The 23,303-nt window shown below is 37.6% G+C and overlaps 1 protein-coding gene across 1 annotated transcript in view; it reads left to right on the top strand.

The window, feature by feature from the left end:
• Window positions 1–23,303, top strand: part of DIAPH3 (diaphanous related formin 3) — a gene marked incomplete at both ends in the record, with an annotated part of 252,852 nt that overhangs the window by 163,588 nt on the left and 65,961 nt on the right. Inside the window, 2 exon segments of the mRNA XM_082489814.1 lie at window positions 2,360–2,522; window positions 8,580–8,715. Coding sequence (XP_082345940.1) covers window positions 2,360–2,522; window positions 8,580–8,715 — 299 coding nt within the window.

A 23,303-nucleotide genomic window follows, 5' to 3' on the forward strand; every position in this document is an offset into this window, starting at 1 on the left:
TTCATCTCTCTCAACTCCCCATCCCCTCAAGCTTTCTTTTCAGGATATGCTCTGGCATATCATTCATTTACAAGGTGAAGTATACACTTTATTGATAATTTAAACTTTTTTTTTTTTTCCTCAGTTTTTTTTTTTCCTTCTTAGAAAGCTGAAGGAAGTTACTGGAATGTTTGATGTGTGGCACTTATACATAGTGACAACAAAACAAATGTATCTAATTTTCCTTTACCCTTCCACTCTGTGGAAATAAACAGCCTCATAATTGCAAAAAAGTAGTGTAGATTTCCCTAAGTTCTAATAATGATCTAACAATCAGAAATGATAAGTATCCTAAATTGTGCTATCAAAAATAAACAGGATGTAGAAATGCTTGTTTCTAGTTTCACTCAGCATTAAGTTTACTGTTTCCCTTTATTACAGTTGTTTGTTGCTTTGTTTTGTTTGGGTTTGGGTTTTTTTCAACTGCTGATGTTTCTTTTGAGGTTCCTAATTTGTGTTTCGTCATGTCTTGTTTCTCATAATCCTTTTTTTATTTAGTATTTGGGCAGCTATTACATACTAACCTCTCATCAACTTTCCTCATTGTCTCACCAATAGCTTTTTCATATCCTTAATAATTTCAAAGAAACTCAACTCTGAAGGGTAGCTTCCTGTAAGCTTTGTGCATCTTGGGAGCTAAGTAGAGGCAAGAGATTCAAAGTGATATGGAAGAAAAAGTTGGCCGGCAACATCAATTCCCTTGGAGCTGTTGCTAGCCAGCAGAGGCAGTCTGAAGCTGCTCACGAACTGCGTCTTATGAACATGTCGATAGAAAGCTGGAAAGCAGCTCATAGTGGCTGAGGAGCCTTCTCAGAGGAAGAGAAACTCTGAAATCAAGTGCTTGGGAGGTGACGGAAGATCTATCATTTAAAATCATCGAAATCTAGGCTTTGTTAGTCCTTTTCTACATGACTTTTCTTAGTGGAGACTCTTCTGCCCTTACAGACCCAGCTAATCGCCATCAGAGTGACTAATTTGAATGTCGTGAAAGTGTATTATTTCTCCTTTCCTGTATGTGTCCGAGAACATTATTGTATGACTTTCTGGCATGGACTCTAAATCACAAAAAGAAAACCATTAACTGCTTACCTAGTATTTTAAAAGGAACGTAAACAAACCAGAAGGACATTTAATAGTGAAATTGAAACAGATTCAGCCTGTAAACAAAACTAAGAGAAGAGTGCATTGCAAAAACCCTGAAGGGTGAAAGCACTCACCCAGCAGTAGATTACTACTCTGTATTTAAAACAGCAAGGTGGACAAAAACTGTATTTGTCTACATTTTAATGCACTCGATTAAAAATCCTGTGCTTCATAAAGTGACCATAGTATATGTATCTGTAGTGTGACGTATAGAAATACAGTAAATTCTCTGTTGCATCAGTTGCGGTGGGCAATTGGGAGTAAAGGTAAAATTTTCATTTCTTATCTTTTCTAGTCTTACTTGCAGCAGGAAAATAATGGAATATAAATATTTGTTTAGCTACCATTCCATTAAAGTAAGCACTTCATGAAGTTGTCCTACATAAGGAAATGACTACAGACAGTATTTCTTCTTTGAGCTTCTTTGACAAACTATATTATCAAAATTCTTGAATAAACACAGGTTTTTTTTTTATTTCATTTATGTTTTGCAGTATTTTGGTGCTGTTTATAAATTGTTTATCTCTTGTAGAAACAGTTCTATTGTTTTCACTGCTAATTTAATTAAGTTGCATTGACATCGCGAATAGCCTTAGAAAAAGCATAAATACCTGATGCAGCCACCAGGAAAAGAAATTAATGGATTGCCCTCTCAACAACAGCATTTAAAAAAAAAAAAGCAGTTAAGATGAAGTTTTTAATCTTCCATAGTTTTTACTTTTAATACTCTTGTTTATTAATATTTCTATTTTTGCTCTAATCTTAGTGGAAACGATACTATTTCTTGATATATGAAAGTATCCAGGTTGGTTGTTGGTATCTGTACCTAAATTCCATATAAATAGTAATTTATATATCAAAACTTTTAGCTTCAATAAGAGACAGTGATACCAAAATAAACTACATAGGTGCTTGAATCCCCTACTTCTCATTTCATATAAAATTACATGCTAATAGAATAATCTTTACATTTAAAGTGGCTGCGAAAGTTTGATGAAAGCACCCTGATTTATTCATAGGCCTGATATACACAGTAAATACTAGGAAGCATGTATTCTTTTGATACTTCATTTGATGGAAATGTAAAATGTGTATGAAATAGAGATCAATGTTAAGTAAAAACTGGGCGTTTGACTGGATTTACTGAGTATTCTTGAGCCTTAACAGCAGCGTACAGCTTTCTAGTTCATGCCAAAGAAGATTTTCAGAAACTTTCACGGATGCATGAGAATATGGAAAAACTCTATCAGAACGTGATGAGATATTATGCCATTGATCTGAAGAAAGTTTCGGTGGAGGAGTTTTTAACAGACCTAAACAACTTCAGGACAATGTTCATGGTACAGTCTGTTTATTTTATGCCTAATGTTTTTTTAGAAATTAGTTTTCTAATCTTTGAGTTACTGAACAAACTAAATGTATTCATCCTCAAACGGCATCTGATACTCATACCAGAAATTTTGCTTTGCACATCCTAGATTCTTAGGATATCCTAAGGATAATGGAGTTTTGAATTATTATTTGTGGATTATTTCTTTCTGAAAGAATTGAAAATTCCTTATAACAATGAATGTAATTTAAATCTGATCCTCTTATTATGCATGTATAACCTAAAGGGCAAAAATCTGAAACTCTAACTTTTTAAAATACGACTGCATTTTCTGTTTAAAAGATGCTTGTTATTTACTGAAAAATAAATATTCTAACAATTATTCTATATTTATAATGCACACTCTTCCCATGCAAAATCCAGACCAAAGATTTTATTTCATTTAATTTTTTGTTTGCCTGCAGCACTTGATCAGTGCCAAGGTTTGCATCTGTAAGCAGGTTCCCTGCTATGGAAACTCAGGGCTCCTTATCCTGGCTTAAAAAATAGTATATTTTCCTCAAACTCGGTCTGTTTCTAAGGACCTTTAATTTTTCTGACAACATATTGTCTAGGCTTTTGATTTTATGCATTTTTAAATGCTTACATTCTTCTTTTCCCTTTAAAAAATTATGATCTTTGGGTGTAGGGGCTAAAAAATGATTATTTTATTATTATTTTATACGTTTGGATTATATTTGAGAAACGGACATTAGGCTGATCCAGGTTATTGTTGGGTAGCTGCTTTTGTATAAAGCTCAGAACATAGTTATAAGCGTAATTCAGACTCACTGTTAGTTCGCATAACTTTGCCTTAGAGTCATCTAAAATAGTCATAAATGTGGAGGTTAGCTCTGTCCTTGTGTCACAGGGCAGCACCTGCATTACATATACAAACGTTTGCACATACTAGCTCATCATGAAAGCTTGCACTATTTTGGAAATCTGATTTTATTTTTCTTTAGGTATTTTTTGAGTCCAAATGCTTTTTCATTATGTGTACAAATTTTAATAGTAGGGGTTCCTTTTTTTTGTTCTTTTTTGGCTTTTGTTTTTAATTATACCAAAATATGAATTAAGAATTTTAACAAGAGACCTTTCTGAAAAGTGAGGTAGAAATTTCTCACCATGGTGTTTCTTTACGTGTTTGGAGCTGATTATATATGACTATAAACAGTCATCTTGACAAATTTCAGGATAATGACATGTTTGCCAAAATATTGCAGGTTTTTTTACCATTGTCAATGTAGTTCTTCTGGAAGAAGGATGATTAACCTGATGATGTACTTTGGAATACGTACTCAAGACTGCTATATCCCTCAGCTTAAAATAACCAAAAAACTTCGGGAAAACTGGTGGCTATATAAGTTCAAAATACTTTCATAGAGCTCTTATTTCGGATTAGTGAGGATCACTGTCTTGGTCATTTATAACTATGTCCAGATTTGGTAAAGTTAGAGGGGCAGGGAGACATTGTTGATTCTGTGTGGAGGTTGTTGTTGGTTTTGATTGTTCGGGGGGGGTTTGTTGTGTTGTGGGGTTTTTTTTAAGTTTTCATTGCAAAAATATTTTTTTCTCTTTGATTCTGAACACTTGGCTGGTAAGCAACTCTTTCTCAATAAAGAAATGGAAGAATAAAAAGGCAGGTCCCCAATTGTATATGAATTTATTAATTTGTATAACTTGGAAAAGGTGACTCATATCACATCTGGCTACCTATGATTACATAGCTTAACTTACTGGCTACACTCCTGCAGGAATGTTATCTGAGCATGAGGTTTGTGACAAAGTCTGGAGCAGTGATCCAACTCATGCCTGTTGATCTGTAGAAAGATTCAATTAGTCGTTTTGCCATCTACCCCTCATTGCAGCCTGATGCTTATCATTACAACACACTTACTTAAGTTGCTTGCATGTTTCCCAGTCTTGTTTGGTTTTGCGTGGTTGGTTGGGGTTTTTTTTGTTGGTTTTTTTTTTAATGATTTCAGACATATCTGAGGGTGTAGATAGGGAAAAATACTTCTTTCATAGATATTGAGAAAAGGTTTGAAATTCCTGTGTCCATCTATTTTGAGGAAAGGACTTAAAATGAAAGCTGTATTTAGCAAACATATTGGAACACGTAAAGATTACCAAGCCTCTGCTACTTCGGAGTTTAACAGCTTAAAACTTAGAAGGCACAGTTCAATCAGAACAGTTTTGCTTGGCAAGTTACACATGCCAGATTTTTCAACATGGGCATTGAATAGATTTTCTTAACTTCATCAGTGGCTAATTTGAAATTCAGGAGTCCCATTTCAAAACTGCTAAATGTTATGAAATAGTTGTATTACTTCAATTTCTGATTTTTAAACCATACTTCCCATTTAAATGCTATAGAATAAGAATTCTAAGTGCTTAGGTTCATTTTGAATTGGAGACTTAAAGAAGTGGCTGTGCTTTACCTTAATTTCCCCGTATTTCTTTTCTGTGTCTGTAAAATTAGCACTGATACTAACCCCTGCTTCACAGCAGTGTTATAAAGATAGATTAATTAATGCTTCGAAGCAGTTAGATATTATTGATGAGCACGATAGAAGAAACCTTGAGGAAAATTAATAATTCTGTCTTGCAGAGCACAGTTTGAAGGCTATGTGAAAAAAGTGTGTAGATAAGGCATGAAGCCACTTATCATTCAATGACACTAAACAAAATATTGAGTATCTGCTCAGTTTTGAGACTTTTTGGAAAAGATTTTCGAGCTGCCTAGTGTGAGACACCTGAGGTCTGATTTTCAGAATTGTTTAGCATTGGTCTTGATTAGTGACAGAAACTGAAGGTGGTTGGCATCCTAGAAAACTTAGCTCAAAAGACTTTTAAATTTAGTGCTGAAAAATCATGGGATTCTTAAAAAGTCCAAAACTAAAAGACTACTTAAGTCACCAGTAGGTGTGGGAAAGTGAAGTTCAGTCATCCTTGTTGTCCAGCAAAGTTGATTATTTGCATACAGTAGTTACCTACTTATAATGCTTTTTTTTTGTTCTCAATTTATGAAAATGTTTAAAACATTTAAAAAAACATGTTTAAGTCTGGAGCCATAGAGTTCAGGTACGTAGCAAACTTTGGACTGCACTTTGTACTTCAGTAGTATTTGGTGGCTGTGACAGCTATTATTCACACTCTTTGAGCACCAAATCTAGAGTACAGTTAGTTGACTGGATCCAAAAAATGGGTGAAGGACCTTACCTTCGGTGCTTTAGCTCCCAAAGCTAAATTCCTGGTACCGTCAGTGGAACATCTTAGGTATCGGATATCTCTGTTAACCTCCTTCTGTGCTTTCACACACCTGGAAGTGTCCAAGGCCAGGCTGGATGGGGCTTTGAGCAACCAGGTCTGGTGGGAGGTGTCCTTGCCCATGGCAGGGGGATTGGAACTAGATGATCTTTAAGGTCCCTTCCAATCTAAACCGTTCTATGATTCTATGATTCACAGCATCAGAAGTGCTGCTAACAGGCTTATTTTTCTCCTCGGAAGGATACCTTTCTGAAAGAAGATGAAGCAATTGTAGTATTTCCTCTTCTTGTGTTTAATGGTTAGAATTTTCCTGCGGTTGTAGGAGAGGGAGGGAAGAGGCCTTGGGTCAACAACTCGTGTCCAAGACAGTATGCTAATCATAGGACTATAGAAACACCTTCCTCCTAATGACACTAGGTTGCTCTGCAGCAGAAACATGACTTAAAGAAGCATAAGAAGAGCAACCAAGTAAAAGTGTGTTCCCTAGACTCTAAAGTATTTTCCTTTTATATTATGCAAATACTTGAATAAAAATCAGAAATTATCCTGGAAAGCACAAGAGAGAACCCAAGAATGCCTTCATCTCAGAAACTCCAGGCCTTGGTAGGGTATTCAAAAGTCACATACTTTGGTAATTCTTCTGAAAGTTAACTTTGCATACAGAGCCACATGCTGAATGCAATGCTTCTTGTGTATAACAGATGCGGTCAGACCATGTCTAATTTTTTAGGCCTTTTGAGCAAGGAAATGTTAAGACATTTAATCTTCGATACGCAAACAGCGTGAGAGACAAATGCATGTTCGTCTCAGTCAAGTTTGTGACAATTCTTAGTATAAGCATTTTGCAGAACTTTAGACACCTGTGTTTTGTGTTGAAAACACAGAACATGTAGGATAGGATTTGACTTGAGGGTAGAGGCCTTTAAACTTTGGCATCTGTATGTGAGTTTTAGTGTCTAATCTCGTGTTCTAGTCAAGGGAGATGCATAACTCAGTACAGTTAGGAAAGGAGACCTAACAATAGAAGTGTCTAGTATCCCGGAGAGGTGTCTTAAATGGTATCCAAGAAATCATCAGCCTGAAATTTTAAGTTATGACACAGAACTTAACCGAAGACCAGTGTCCTGCTAGAGAAGGGCTGGAGGCAAGGTGTGATACTCCAAAGCATCTGATTTACACTGCATATGAAGGAGCAAGCTACTAAATCGAGCACAGTTCATCAGCATGATTAGAAAGGAATAGATAGATAAAGATACATTTGGATGACTGTAGTATGAGGCCGAGTCCTAAAGGCGTTATTTTGGGGAAAAAAGTAGATAAAAAGTAGACATTTCCCTGGTCACTCTCTTAGGAAAGTGTGTAATTTCTGCCCAAAAATTGTACTTGTGCTCAAGTCCCATTTTGCCCAGCAATTTATTTTACAGAATGCCCAGTCTGAAAATCAGAAAATAGTTTGTTAAAATTAATTCAATACAGAATTTTAGTATTTTGCAATAGGTTTCTCCCCTCCTCCCCCAGTATCAAGAATTGGTAGAGGTGACTCTGGAGAAGACACTATGAAAGTACAGTTTTGCTTTGTTTAAAAAGTCCATTTCAGTGTCATTTTTCATGACTGAAAGTTTATTCTTCTTCAGTAATCAAAGACAGGTATTTCCTCACAAGATTTATGTGATTTTTTTTTTTTTTTAACTTCCTTTGGTCACTGTATATTGTAGTGATGCTACACAAACAGTGCCCGTGCAAATATTGCTGTAATCCACATTCATCTGTGCTTTATAGTACTCTTTGGTCCATTTTTCCTTTTTTTTCTGAGTGCAGGCCAGACATTTTCCCGCTAAAAACAACATGAAACATTAATTAAGCCCACAAATGTGCAGCATCTGCCTCAGACCTTGTGAAGATGTTGGCCATTTTGTAGGAGGGGACACTTTGATCTGTTGTGAAAGATGAGAATCTGTGTGTAACTACATTCTGAAAACGGAAAGTTTCTGCAATGAAGAATAGGTGCATGGTACTTTACATTTAATGCAAGCCACAGTAGAGCACTGAAAATCTACCAGTGTACACATAGCTAACACTAAAATGATGAAAAGGTAATCCTATAATAGCTTTCTTAAAAAATTTTTGAATGTGACACAGTATTTTTGCTTAATGTCTGTTTATGCAAAATAATGATTTAAAAACTCTGAAACTCATAGTTCTGTTTTGGCTTCATTGGAAGCTTTGGAGTACTTCTTTATAATTCAAAATAAATAATGTTGTAAGGATATTAACCAGAAGACAAGAATTTATAAACCAAGTGAATTAATGCGTATGTGGTTAAGAATAAGAAAAATGCACGGCTAAGTCACCCAAGCAGCCTTGTTTTGCTTGGTATAGTGGCAGCACGAGAAGAATAAATGTTGAAACTATTCTAGAAATACAAATAGTAACATAAAGTTTTCTAAAAACAGGTGGTGTAGATATTTTGAGTTCTTCCTACATTAACGTGTCTGTTCTTAAGTTGTTTTTCTTGCTGGATTTATAATCCCCATTTGGGGATAATTAGTATGCTTTTAATGTATTTATTCTGAATTTGCTTACTCTTCTGAAAAAAATGTACTAAATATGGAATCTCAAATATTTATTTGGCTTGATAAATTAAGGTTAGTTCGAGATGTGAATTTAAAGCTTTTTTCTTTGTTTTTAAGGTTCAGCTTTGTTTTTGCTAAGACTTCAGTTTTAATGGAACTCTATATTACCTTTTTTCTCATAGCAAGCAGTAAAGGAGAATATGAGAAGAAGGGAAGCAGAAGAAAAACAGAGGCGTGCTAAAATAGCTAAGGAGAAAGCAGAAAAAGAAAAACAAGAGAGGCAACAAAAGAAAAAGCGCTTGTTAGAAATGAAAACAGGTAAGTAATGTAGAAAGCGCATTTTATCTAGTGCTTTATCAGAAATAAAGCTGCTATTTTTTCATTATCTGAATGTGCTATGAGAAAAGACAGAATAAATGAATGATTTTCACCAATTAAAGTTTACAGCAGAGGTTCTTAAATTTTGTTTTGTTAATGAGCTTCTTTTAATTACCTGTTTTCCTCAAGCTATTTTAGAACTTGTAGTGCTGCTTTGTATTTTTCTGTTAGAATATATTGAACCTTGTGTGACCAAGTATAAGTTCGGTTATGCTCAGAGCCCCTTATGTTACCTGAGAACAGCTGTTTGCCAAATCACAAAGCCATTTTCTTTTAACTAAGGTTACATATTCATTTTTGTTCTTTTATGAGAGTAAGCCCTTCTTTGAGTATGTCAATTGTTATTTCAATAGGTCTCTATTGAAATACCTTAAAAGAACCCTCAGCCATGCATTTTTCAAGTTACTCATTTATGCTGTGTTGTCTTTTGTAGCAAAAGAGACGACAGACACTGTGAGTTCTCTGCTACTAAAAAAGATGTCTGATGATCCTCTCTACTGCTATATTTTATCCCAGACTGAGCTTCTGGAATCCTTCAGAATGATACATGACTTACTGTGTAAATTATCGTGAGCTACTCTCATTTTTTTTCTGAGCAGATCTTGTTAAACAGTTCCCCACTCAAACCCTGGTCGGCACCTTTGGCATAAATGATTATCTGTCTCTTCCACGTTTCACTAATAGCCAGAGTAGGTGTGTTTAGTTTCAGAGATTCTTCAAGCCAAAAGTCTTTGATTTATTTTCATAAGAACATCCATGTCTTGAAGTGTGAGACTAAAGCTTTCTTTAAGATGGGAAACCAGGCAACTGCCCTCTGAACACAGGATTTCTAATTCTTTAGAAGTAAATTCAAGACCTGATGAGAAAACTACCAGTGACAATTTTTTAAAGATAGAGGAGGCTGAAGAAGACTAGGAAAGGGTAAAACTGGTTTCTCTATTCATGCATGATTGGAAGAGCTTCAAAAGAGGTTAGGTATTCTTCTCTCAGACATGTATGTATGACTGATAGTGCCGTGGATGGAAAATTGATAGTCTTTCAGGGAAAATTAAAGCTCCTTTCAAGTCCTATTCTTCATAATGTCATGTTCAGGCTTTTTGGAATACAGGTGCCAATGTTAGACTTCTGAATCCTATAGCCACATGTCTGTGTAGGCTTCTGGTAGTTAAACCTACTGCTTCAGCTAATGTGGCTGGGAACTATGTACTTGTCATCTACAGGTCAAGTAGGTAATGGATTAAATAGCTGCTTTGTCTCTGTCGTGGTTTCAGTTGGGAGAGAGTTAACTATTTTGCTAGCAGCTGGTATAGTGCTGTGTTTTGGATTTGGGATGAGAAATACTTTTGATAGTGCACTACTGTTTTCAGTTGTTGCTGGGCAGTCAAGGCCTCTTCTGCTCCTCGTATCGCCCCACCAGCGAGTAGGCTGGGGGTGCACAAGAATTTGGGAGGGGACACAGCCGGGACAGCTGATGCCAACTGGCCAAAGCGATATTCCATACCGTGTGACTTCATGCTCAGTATAGACAGCTAGGGGAAGAAGAAGGATGGGGGAGGACGCTTGGAGTTATGGTGTTTGTCTTCCCAAGGAATCATTACATGCGATGGAGCCCTGCTTTCCTGGAGATGGCTGAACACCTGCTTGCCAATGGGAAGTAGTGAATGAATTCCTTGTTTTGCTTTGCTTGCATGTGCAGCTGTTGCTTTAACTATTAAACTGTCTTTATCTCAACCCTTGAGGGTTTTTTTCCTTACTTTTACTCTTCTGATTCTCTCCCCCATCCGAACTGGGGGGAGTGAGCAAGCAGCTGTGTGGTTCTAGTTGCCAGCTGGGGTTAAACCCCAACAGTGTCTTACTAGCTTTTTTTTTTTTTTTTTTTTCATTTCTTAAAACATGTAAGTATAGAGAAAGAGGTTTCTTGCTCTTGTTAGCAGTCACTTAAGGTTCAGTCTGGAATGACTGACCCAAACAACAGCAGGTGGGAAAAGATAAAGTTAGGATCACCCGAAACTATAAAGGTCTTGAGTCTGATATTCACTAAATTTGCCATTGATGAGTTGTATTTTGTTCTGCAGAGCTTCTTGTGAGGTTTCTTGTGCTTGTTTGCAACACCATTTTTAAAGTCTATTAGAAAACCCAAATTCTGGCAGTGGAGAGCACCTGTGGTAGATTGGTTTGTCAGGAATATGACAATATGAAGAGTGGGGGTTGTTTTTTTTTATTTTATTTTGGCAGTCTTATCAAAACTATATTTACTAATTGAAGAGGTATCAAGTTGCTCTGATTCTGATGGAAGAATAACACAGACATTAAAAAAATATTTTTTCCTTTTTTTCCCTGGCCATTACTAGTTCATTGAAAGGCTGTCTTCTCATAAAGAACCTGTGAATCAGTCGCAAAATATTTACATCTGACCTGCTGACAAATTTCTAACGAGGTCCTCCCTCTGTCAAAATACCAAAACACTTTTACCTGGAGTGTGACTGTGGAGTAACTGATTTTTGCTGCATATCGTTTCTTTATATGGTGACTAGATCAGATGTTGGATTTGTAGGAACATTAGTTCAATTATTGCTTGAATGAAGTAGCTGAAAACTCATTGATGTCACCATCCTAGAAAATATTTTCTGGGATTCAAACAGGTGCATACGTGAAGAAGAGAAAAGTATAGAGTATATGTACTAACTGGTTCTTCAAGACTTTTTCTTTTCAGTGAAGAGATCATAATGTACTCTGAATCTCCACTCTACATTTTTCAGTAACACTGCTTTTTAACTGAAAATGACCTGAAGGATAGGAATGCCTGTGTATCACTGAGCTGTATGCCATTTTGGAGTTTCTTAATTATTTTTCTTAAACTTTAAGAAAACACACCAAACAACCCCTCTTCACTGGACTGACGATCATTAACAGCACCGCTTGTGCTAATAACTTATTCTTACACGTTATTTGTCATTAACACTACAAAGTAGTTCTTACCATCAATCACTACTGCTACATATTCAAAGCAGTTAGTCCCTAACATCTGTGTCCTAAATTTGATGTGAATATAAAATCCCACAGAGCTGATGCTGTAGAGTGGGCAATGGATGGCTACCAGTCATGGCCTTAAGTTGACAAGATGACATGAACAAACTCGAGAGCTCTTCTGCAAGGGAAGCTAGAACTGAAGTGTTTTTGTTTTTGTTTTTGTTTTTTTTTCTTCTTTACCATCTTCTCTTCCCCTCCCCACACCCAGTTTGGGATCTTACCGTTTTATAAGATGGTTTAGTTCGTAGACAGTTCCCGACTCTCTTGTCTATTCCTGGATTACATGATGCAAAATCCTTCACGGGGTCTTAATTCCCCACGTCAGCCGTGCTTTCAGCCTGATTTTTTTTTCCTTTGCTCAACTGCTGCTTCTGTTCTTAATGTAAAAACAATCTTTTTAAAACGCTTGAGGTTGTGCTTTTTTCCAGTGACCGTTAATTGGCCATTAGTGATTTGTTTACAGTTCTGGAGCTCCTGCTTTCAGCCTGTGCCCATAATGTTCAAGGCCTGAGCTGCTATCCAGTGCTTAAACAGGATTTATATCATCATCCTAAGCTTGTTTTGTTAACCACTGGTCCCATTAACAACACGGACATTTAACCTGTCCTAGATTCTCCTTTGTTCTTGAAGTCCTTCTCTTTGTATTTTTTCAGCTTTCATCTGCTTTTGAAGTTGTTTGAAGAGTAGGGGTTTGTTGCCTAAGGTGCCACCTTCTGCTGCATAAGGTGGATTTATTTCTTCGCGTGAAAGTGACCTACATAATGCTGCAAAATTTTAGCTTTTCAGCGGGTATTGCTGACTTTTTTTGCATTCACAAAACCCTAAGATCTTAAAGAAATATGTATGAAACCATAGATTTTATTAATATCTACCAAATATGTGAGTTGAGTCAGTAAGTTGCATATAGCACATTAGGGCTGTATCATACCAGGTTTGCCTAGCACTATACAGATTTTTAAAACAAAAGGAAAATTATCCTGAATGAAAGGTAACTCCTGATTTTTAACTTAAACTACTTTGGGGGGGGAGCGGGTAATCCTTCTGGGTGAATACAATAATTTCATCACTAGTAACTGACATTTACTGCAAACCTGAGATCTGAGGTGGTCCTACAGTATAGCAGCCTTCTCACAAACTGTAATAGTCTTCCTTAGCCTATGTTGTGCCTTTGATATGCAGGTGACAATTTAACCATCTAGATTGCAGCTTACACTCTATTATCCGTACCTCTGCGTCAGACTGCCTTTGAAATATTGTTAGACCAACTTCAGTGTTGATACAGTTATTTTCTAAAATTAGATAAATATGTATCATGTGTTATAAATCTTAATAAAATTTTGTTTGTTTTTTTTAATATATTTTAGATATAAATAATTATATAAATATTTTGTAGATTGCAAAATATGTGCAGTGTTTTATGAATATGTAGTACACCATCTTTTTAGAAAAACAACATTTTAGGTAGGCTTTATAATATGAATTTAGACCTCTGCTGATAAATAAAAAACATAGCTTTTTGTTAGTTATATGGAATAGTTTGACTTATTCTCTTGCAAGTATTTTTTTGAGATTTGGACCTGCAGCCAATGTCAGATTTAGATCTCTGTAAATTGTAATTTGCTGAAATTCTCCATTTCTACTCTACATCTTAGTGACACTTTTGTGTCCTGATGATCACAGCTCAAATGGTTCACAGATATAAAAGGAGGAAAGTCTTAAGTTTGCATAATAAAAATAACAGCTCCATATTTTCCTTTCAGCTCCATCCTAACTTGGAAAGTATGTGGAATTCGTTAAAAATTTGTAATGTGTAAGCAGTGAATGATATTTGGCATTTTGAGATTTATTATAATAAAATCTGTCCTCTAAATACTCTCTGGGATACAAAGTGATAGTCATCGTGAGATGCATTGTCAATAAAATTGCTTTACTTGCTTCTGTGAAGTCAGTTCAGACTATCACATACTATTGTTCCAAAGGTAAATAGCCAGTGGAAGGGGAACTTTATGTAAATGCCACTTGTCTGCATACTATTAACATTCAGATACATACTTTCTCGTACTGTTCAGATTCTCTGTAGAAAACACACCAATCAATTATTTTGATCTTATCACAGTGTAAAGAATTCTAAAACTGTGATAACACCAGCTAAATTTATTGTAATATAATTGAGAACTCCATCATCGTGGCATCTTCATTGTGTCTTACTTTGAATACTATTTAAGTAACAAGCCACTTTCATCAGTGGTTATTTACAAAGGCTGCCCTTTCTTACGCAAAAGCAGTGAAGTGATGCCAAACTGATGCCTTAAACATCCGATTTCCAATCTAGAGTATTAGTTTGTTTCCAGTTGTGTTACTCAGTTTTGCTTTTATCACAACTAACTGGTTTTGAATTCGTGTTCCAGTTCATTTAGACAGTTATGACCTTATTTGCAGTCAATTTTGCAACATTTATTTTTACAGAGGTTTTACAGAGTTTTATCTGGTTTTGGAAAAAAACATTCATGTCTTTCAAACTTACTAAAAGTGTTTTAGGTTTTACTTCTTCAAACATTTCCTACTTTATTACCGTCAGGTAATTTGTGCAATATGAATATTTTCTTTAGTTCTGTAGGGTTTTCCAAAACAAAGGGGCACCATGGATCCCAGCACTGGCAGTTTTGAGCAATGAAATAGTAAACATAATTAGGTAGCTAAAATTCAGATTCCAACAGATAAAATGCTTGCCCTTGAAATAAATTAAAAAAAAATCCCCAAACCTCCTTATATTAGTAGGTACCCTCAAAGACCCTATTTTCCCTGCCTAACTCAAGTTTGTAAGGCCTCCATTTTATTAATTTCTTCTCACTGGGAGAGGAGAATCAATACTTCTTAATAGTATTACTTTCCTCTGAGAGGATTAAAAGACTGCAAATGTCACAGATTATAAAAATATGCTCATGTTCCATTACAACTGAGATGACATCAGTAGTTTCTAACACGTTGGTAATTTGTTGTTTCAAAATGACTGCTGGGCTACTTTCCTGAAAAACACAAGTTTTGGAGGATATTGCTAGATTTGGGACATTTAGGTATATGTCTTGTGCAACTGACTTTGCTGTGAAGGGAATACAGGATAATGCTCTATATGAAGAAATCGTGAGGGTTGGATATTAATAATCCAACAACCGTTTTGTCTAAGGGCTCTCTTCTGTAGGGAGTTTCCCCTTTTTGAATTTCAAGTGCTCTGTTCATCTTGGTTCCTCCCTGGTGCTGATTATTCTTTCCAGTTGTACCATGAGTGCCTCAACTTATCGTCAAATTGGACGCTCTTCACCAAGAGGATTCACGGAATCACAGAGTTTCAGAGTTGGAAGGGACCTCTATAGATCATCCAGTCCAACTCCCCTGCTAAAGCAGGATTGCCTAGAGCACATTACTCAGGACTGCATCCAGGCGGGTCTTGAAAATCTCCAGAGAAGGGGACTCCACAACCTCCCTGGGCAGCCTGTGCCAGTGCTCTGTCACCCTCACCGTAAAAAAGTTTTTCCGTGTATTTGAACAGAACTTCCTATGTTCTAACTTGTGCCCATTGCCCCTCGTCCTGTCGCTGGGAACCACTGAAAAGAGCCTGGCTCCATCCTCCTTCAACCCACCGTTTAGATACTTGTATGCCATAATAAGGTCTCCCCTGAGCCTTCTCTTGTCCAGGCTAAGGAGTCCCAGCTCTTTCAGCCTTTCCTCATAAGGGAGATGCTCCAATCCCTTAATCATCTTAGTTGCCCTTCGCTGGACTCGCTCCAGCAGATCCCTGTCCCTCTTGAACTGGGGAGCCCAAAACTGGACACAGTATTCCAGTTGTGGCCCCCCCAGTGCAGAGTAGAGGGGGAGAATGACCTCCCTCGACCTACTGGCCACACTCTTCCCTATGCAGCCCAGGATTCCATTGGCCTTTTTGGCGACAAGGGCACATTGCTGGGCCATGGATAATTTACTGTCTACCACAACCCCCAGATCCTTCTCCTCCGAGCTGCTTCCCAGCAGGTCCGCCCCTAACCTATACTGGTGCCTAGCATTCTTCATCCCCAGGTGCAGGACCTTGCACTTGCTTTTGTTGAACCTCATTAGGTTCTTCTCTGCCCAGCTCTCCAGCCTGTCCAGGTCACGCTGGATGGCAGCATGGCCCTCTGGGGTGTCAGCCACCCCACCCAGTTTGGTATCATCAGCAAACTTGCTGAGGATACAGTCTGTCCCCTCATCCAGGTCATTAATGACTACATTAAACAATATTGGACCAAGTATTGACCCCTGAGGGACACCACTGGTTACAGGTCTCCAACTAGACTCTGTGCCGCTGATCACAACCCTCTGAGTTCTGTCCCGCAGCCAGCTCTCAATCCACCTCGCTGTCACCTCATCTAGCCCATACTTCCTCAGCTTCCTAATGAGGATGTTATGGGAGACAGTGTCAAAAGCCTTGCTAAAGTCAAGGTAGATGACATCTATGACTCTCCTCTCATCCAGCCAACCAGTTATAACCTCATAGAAAGCCATCAGATTGGTCAAGCATGATTTACCCTTGGTAAATCCATGTTGACCACTTCCAATAACTTCCTGTTCCTCGACGTCTTTGGAGATGACATCCAGAATGAGTCACTCCATTACCTTCCCAGGGACAGAGGTGAGACTAACTGGTCTGTAGGTCCCTGGGTCCTCCTTCTTGCCTGTTTTGAAGATCGGAGTGATGTCAGCCTTCCTCCAGTCCTCAGGCACCTCTCCTGTTCTCCATGACCATTCAAAGACGATGGAGAGTGGTCTAGCAATAACATCTGCCAGCTCTCTCAGCACTCGCGGGTGCATCCCATCAGGGCCCATGGACATATGAATGTCCAGCTTGGCCAAGTGGTCTCTGACACGGTCCTCCTCAACTGAGGGAAAATCTTCCTCTCTCCAGACCTTCCCCTTTGCCTTCAGAGTATGGGATTCGTGAGGGACAGCTTTAGCAGTGAAGACCAAAGAAAAGAAGGCATTCAGTAACTCTGCCTTCTTTGAGTCTTCCACCACTAGGGCACCCATCTCATTCATCAGTGGGCCTACATTTTCCCTAATCTTCCTTTTTCTATTGATATACTGAAGGTCATCTTCCTGAGATCATTTTTTGTCATTTAACTTTATTCTTAAGGATCACTTTTATTATGAGGCCAGTGGAGAATAAATCTGTTCTGTAACTGTGAGGAGTGTAATTTGTTCCTCTTGCATTAAAAAACAATAAGCAGAAAGAACTGTGGGACCTTATGGAGTTGCCTACTCAGTTCTTACTCATGGTAATACTTAGTGGGCTGTTGACAGTAAGCTCATGACAAGATTGGAGAGTAGACCTAATTTTGCTTTATGCTTTAAAAAAAACAAACCAAAAAGTCCTATATATGAGGGACAAATTGTGATAGACATTGACCACAAATCTAATGGAAAAGAGATGTCACCTGATATGTCACTAAGTATGGAGATTGTTTTTCAGCTGCAATTGTATTTGACAGTAAAGTGTAAATCTGGGTAAATTACTGAGAACAGATGTTCCCTCAAGAATAATTGTCACATTTGTATTTGAAAATGATATAGAGAACGATAAAATAGAGGTATGCTCAATTAAAAAAAAAATCTGGCCTGAAAACCAATGTGTGATACATCTGCTGAAGCTACAGCAAAAGATGAGATACAGCAAAACCTCATCAAGTCTCACACTGTAGGATGTTCAGGGAATTAGATGCTTTTAGTGCAAAAAAAGTAGAACTGATCTGAATGCATATTAATTAAAACCCAACAACTAATAGTCACAAGTCATGTTCTAACAAGATCTCAAAGGTGCTAAATCTTCTGAAGCATGGAGGTGTAGTTCATGCACTTGTTGGCAACCCAAGGGCTCAGAATGCAGCAGCAGCTACTCGTTTGTACTGAGCAGTAGCTCCAAAAGAACAAGAGGTTTAGAAGAAACAATTATTTTTCTTTCTGAAAATTTTACTTAGAAGTGGAACCTTTGGAGATAGTAGCTGAAAAGCATTTGTGAAACTGAAGTTTACACAAAGCCCCTGAAAAAATAAATAGCAGCTGTATTTGGGAGAGAGAGGAATAGTCAAAACAAACAACTGTTGAAAAAAATTAAGGGTCATTAAAGTAAAGTCTGCAGATAAATATTCTCGTAAGACTTGTCATTTGTGTAGTAGTGGTAAAATTTCTGAACAAATGTGAAAAGAATGCTGCAAACTTAAAATGGCGTTACCATGAAAAAAAAATTCAATCTCTGGAGCCATCTTTGGGATTAAAAGTTCTAGCATTTATGCAGATAGTAGGTTTTGATTTGAGTAAGCATTTCCTGCTCCAAATACTACCTCACATCTCCATAAGGACGTAGACATCAGAGTCTTCTTTAAACTCTCACTCCTGCTATGTGTAAATGCTTTTATTCTTTCTGTTTTTTCTGAATCTTCAAAAGTCTCTTCTCTCAAGTTGCAGAGGAAGGGAGGAATAAATATCCTTACCAAAGCATTGGAGGGTATGCTTTATTTTTACTTTCATTAGTCCAAGGTTGTAAAAGAGCCAAGAACCTCCTCTGTCATTGTTGGAAAGCCAGCAGAAGAGAAGGTCGTGTCTCTGACTCTTCCTTCAAACTGAGTCTGCTGCTGCTTCTATTTCTGTGCTGCTCACTATGACGCTTATCTTCACTCGGCAATACCTCAGTGGTTGTACAGAAGTACAGTCTTGTTACTGCATACCAAAATATTCTTGCTCTGAAGCTTGCTGACAGAAGTTACTTGATTTCTCTGGCAGCTTCTACCCATTGAAAGCTATTAAATGCAAATACAAAGTCTTTGAATCATAAACTGCTGGAGACCAAGAGACCATTCTAGAAATGTCATTACATATTTAGCCTGTCCTATTTAGAGATGTTTGCTATTGGCTACTTGTGCCCAGAGGATGCAGGGGTAGGTGGATGATTGATCTCATCCTCCTGGGTATTCTTATGCTTTTATAGCCACTCAAACAAAAAGGGACTTACCCACCCAAAGCTGTCTGGTAGCTTTCCTTTGACTAAGCTCAGTCATGTAATCAAGTCAGAACTTTCTCACTCCACAAGTGAGAAATTATATAACTTTTAAGTTTCCTCCAGCCCCTCATCTCTGTAGCACAGCTGTCAGTATGAGTGATCATTGTGTGTATATTCTGATTTATCGGTTGCTTATAAATTTGAAAGGAAATAGTAACGTCTTTCCCTGTGCTCAATGAACTCCTTCAGACGTACATGGTAACCAAGAGACAAGATGTTCACACGCACCCACACGCATATATTATATTCAGCAACATATATTCTTATAAGAAGCTACATTCAGTTAATAATGCTACTAGAGTGGTTCTAACTGCTCTCTAAATGAAATTGTAATCAATATGTCTCAATAACAAGATTTTTTTTCCCCCCTCTGTGAAACAACACTAATGGAAATGTGAGGGTTTTGTTAGTCTGAAAACCAGATTGGTTGCATTCTTATCAGTGTCATTGGAGTTGGAGCTCCGATATCTAAAGAAAACAGAAAAACCATTCATTAACAGTAAAACTGGTTGACTGTTCTCATTATTAGTTGTCCTATCAAATCTTAATCTTGGATAACACTGTGTAAGGTTGGTCTGTTTTAGTTATGAGTGATTAAATATAAGTTACTATAACTTAGTGTTTTGCTTAATTTAGCAGTTTTATTTTTCCACAAAAAAAGGCAGAGTATCCCTAAGTGAACAGAAAAAGGGTTATAAGGAGATTGTGTCTTTGAACTGGCTTTTTAAAAATATTATCAGGTAATGCAATATGTGATACGTTACAAATATCCTGTATTGTTGAGCTGGTGAGAGAGTGTGTACGCAGGTAAATTATTTGATTTTCAGACTGTTAGTTACTGTTTCTGTGGACTTAATGGAAAGGTAACCTCTTTTTGTTGTAGCCATGTTTATTTTCCATTGGAGATAGACAAACTGTTCGATTCTTCTACCACTCTCAAATGGAAACAAACAAACAAACAATCTTATATTTGAATTCAATGTCCTGTAATTCAATTTGCGCTCATTGCCTCTTATCCTGTCTCTGGGCACCTCTGAGATGAGTCTGGCTCAGTCATCTTTACACCCCACCCAGTCCCCCATCAGGTATTTACATACATTGATAAGATACCCCTGAGCCTTCTCTTCTCTAGGCTGAACAATCCCAGCTCTCTCAACATGTCCTCATGAGAGAGATGCTCCAAGTCCCTTCATCATCTTCGTGGCCCTTGACTGAGTTTGGTTGGGTATGTTTGTGTCTCCCTTGTACCAGGGAGCCCAGACCTGGACCCAGCACTGCATACGTGTCTCACCAATGATGAATAGAGGAGAAAGATGACCTCTCTTGAACTGCAAGCAATGCTTTTCTTTCATCTTCTTTGCCATAAAGGCACAATACTTAAATACAGTCAATACATTGTTCCCCAGAATCCCCAATATTTTTTTAAAAAAGCTGCTTTCCAGCCAGTTGGCCCCCACCTGTGCTGATGTATGAGGTTATGCCTCACCACATGCAAGTCCTTTGTTAAATTTCATTAAGATTTCCGTCTGCCCATTTCTCCAATTTGTCAAGGTCCCTCTGAATAGCAGCACAACCATCTGGTGTGTCAACCATTACTCTGAATTGTGCACCATATGCAAACTTGCTCAGGGTGCACTTTGTCCCATCATGCAGGTCATGAAGGAAGATGTTACAAATATTGGACCCAGTATCAAGTTCTGGGGTACACCACTTCAAAGGCTTGGCATTCTGTTTATTTTTCTATAAGTCCAGTTTACCTCAGGACAACTTTTTTGGGACGTCTCTCAAAAAAGCTTGCTCTGGCAAACTCTTTACTGGATCTGGAATCAATACAAATGATTCTGGATAATATCAGTGAAAAGCAAGTTTACAGTGGCTTTCTTCTGTTTTCACAGAAAGAATGGGATTTATAGATTGACAATGAACATCAGGAATTGATGTGTTTTTATTACAAAGTTCAATATTAAGATGATTTCGCTACCAGTCCCATTATTAAATGGGAAATTGTGATCCAGTTGAGATGCAGAAATAGCATCAGTATTCAGAAATACCTGAAGTACTTTTGTATCTGTGTGGTACAGAACCACCTCTAAAAGCACAATTTACCTTTTGGTTTTTACGGTATGAGTTATCTTATGGGAGTTAAAGTGGTGTAGTTACGAACCTTAATTTCATCAACTGATTTGAAAGGGACAGCTGTCTTTCCGAGCGTGTGAAGAATGAATGCATTTCACTTGTTCTGAGCTCTTTGGAAGAACTTGGGGCACACTTTCATTCATATGCTCAGGGTCAAAATATATCTATTTCTGTATCATAAAAGCACTTTATGACAGCTCAATGATGGAACAATTTCAGCAAGAGCAAACAAGATGGCATGAAACCGTCTCTTCTCAGCTAGAAGATTTATGGAATAGGTGCATCAGTCATTAGGGGAAGTCATACCTTTTTATAGTACACTTGCCTGAAGCATTAGCAAAGGCTTACTACTTTGTGTTGGGCATCAGTAAGAAATGTAACACTTCTGATTCTGGATGAAACTGTTTATGTGATTCCTGTGAGGTATACGCACATGTTTCTCTTTTGACAAGGGCTGGTATGTGTCTTTCGTCTGAAGTCACCGCTGAGAAAAGACAAATGAATAGTTATATTCCTGGTCTAAGTTGGATTTAATGCTTTTTAAATCTAAAAGGAACATCCTTTCAGCCAGTCCCTCCAAGGCGCACTTGGCAGCTATTTCTGCGTTGCATCTGCATGTTGGAAATTTTCTTTTCATCGCTGTAATGTAAGAGGGTTCTGGTAAGACTTGATGAAAGGCAAAGGAACCCCTCTGTTCTGTTACGAGTCACAGCTCTAGTCCGTGCACCATTATTGAAACTAGAACTGATAGCCACTTATTCCTTCACTCACCTGTCAATGGAGGTTATCTGATTGGTGCTATGACTTTTACCAGAAAAAGTTCAAAGCCTTAGAGCAACTTCAAGCTGGAGTCTGTATATGCTGTGCATTTTCTGGACAAAGATACCCTTAGCATCCACGCATAATTTCTTTGTACGATTGTATATGAATTTCATTGGACTGAAGAGTCTGAGTTTAGGCAGCCAGGTTGTTAAATATTTTGAAAGCTTCCCTTCTCTGGACGTTAAGTTTGCTTTGTATTTTTATGTTGACAGTATAAAAGCCTTCAAAAAGTCTTCTGACCTGTTCATATATCAGGCTGAGAGGTCGAGATGTTGTTATGTGTCAGCACTATGAATACTTCACAGAATCTGGCTGCCTCAGACTCTGAGACTGAAAAGATGGAACCACTTCCAAAAACATGGGAGCTCACTTCTGCATTGATGGCTGAAATTATCTCCCTCTCTGTGATCTGCTGTTCTGCTCCCTGGAGCTTAAGTCACTCAACATTATACTATTGCTAAAGCTCTCCTCTTTTGACGTTGTTCAGAGAACAGTCCTTCAGTTTTCATTCAGGTGGAGACCTTTAGCAAGCCGAGCATTGCTTTGTAGGCTGTACTGGTCAAAATCAATCATTATACAAACAAACATACAGGACTTTTTATGATGTCTTGAAAGTAAAGATACATTAATGAAGTTAAAAGATGTATTTTTTTTTTTTCTCCATCTTCACCTTGTGTGAATAATCTGGAAAAATCCCCGCTTCACGGTCCCAAGCCTGGTATTCACTTGCCTCAGAAATTTTTGTACATTAAGGTACGAGACATGATGTAGCTAAACCTGGAAGAAGGCTGCGAAGGGATTGAATTTCACTTGATCAAAAACTGGGTACAGTATATCTGACCTGAATTATATGCTGACCTGAAGAGAAAAAAGCAGTTTGTATTCTAGTCGAACAAGAATAAAAAACGTATTTGTTCTGGTAATTACTGAGTGGTGAGATCAGGACTTAATTCTTCAGACAAGAAAAACAAATTCAATAGCTTCAGCACTCCAAGTTTGTTTTTAAATTATATAAAAGCTTGAGTGCTTCCATGGAGTTACTTTGAAGATGATATAAAGATAATTAAAGTTTTTGCTAATTTAGATAACTTGATGAGTAGCCCTTGAGTTTTTGCACCCTTTTCCTTCTGTTACAGCTGTGAAATATTAAGGTCTGTTTTTAGTGTATACATTTGTCCAAATTATGCAGTTTTAATTTCAGATGAGGCTTAGTATTCAGAGGTTGCCTTTAGGAGCTGATCCTTTCCATTACTTGCAGTGTAGCAAAAAGCTGTATGTAATTGCAATGCCATAAATAGATCCCAGTGGAAAATGGCAGTTGAAGTCCCCATAGATAAATCTCTCAGTGTACACACTGAGTAGACAACATCAACAGAAGCCATCCTAAAGAATTCATGGTTTGTTTTTTCTGAAGCTCCTTAGTCTTTCGTTCATAACAAACAAACAAACAAACAAA

The sequence above is a fragment of the Vanellus vanellus genome (assembly GCF_965231255.1).
Source record: "Vanellus vanellus genome assembly, chromosome: 1".
Lineage (NCBI taxonomy): Eukaryota > Metazoa > Chordata > Aves > Charadriiformes > Charadriidae > Vanellus > Vanellus vanellus.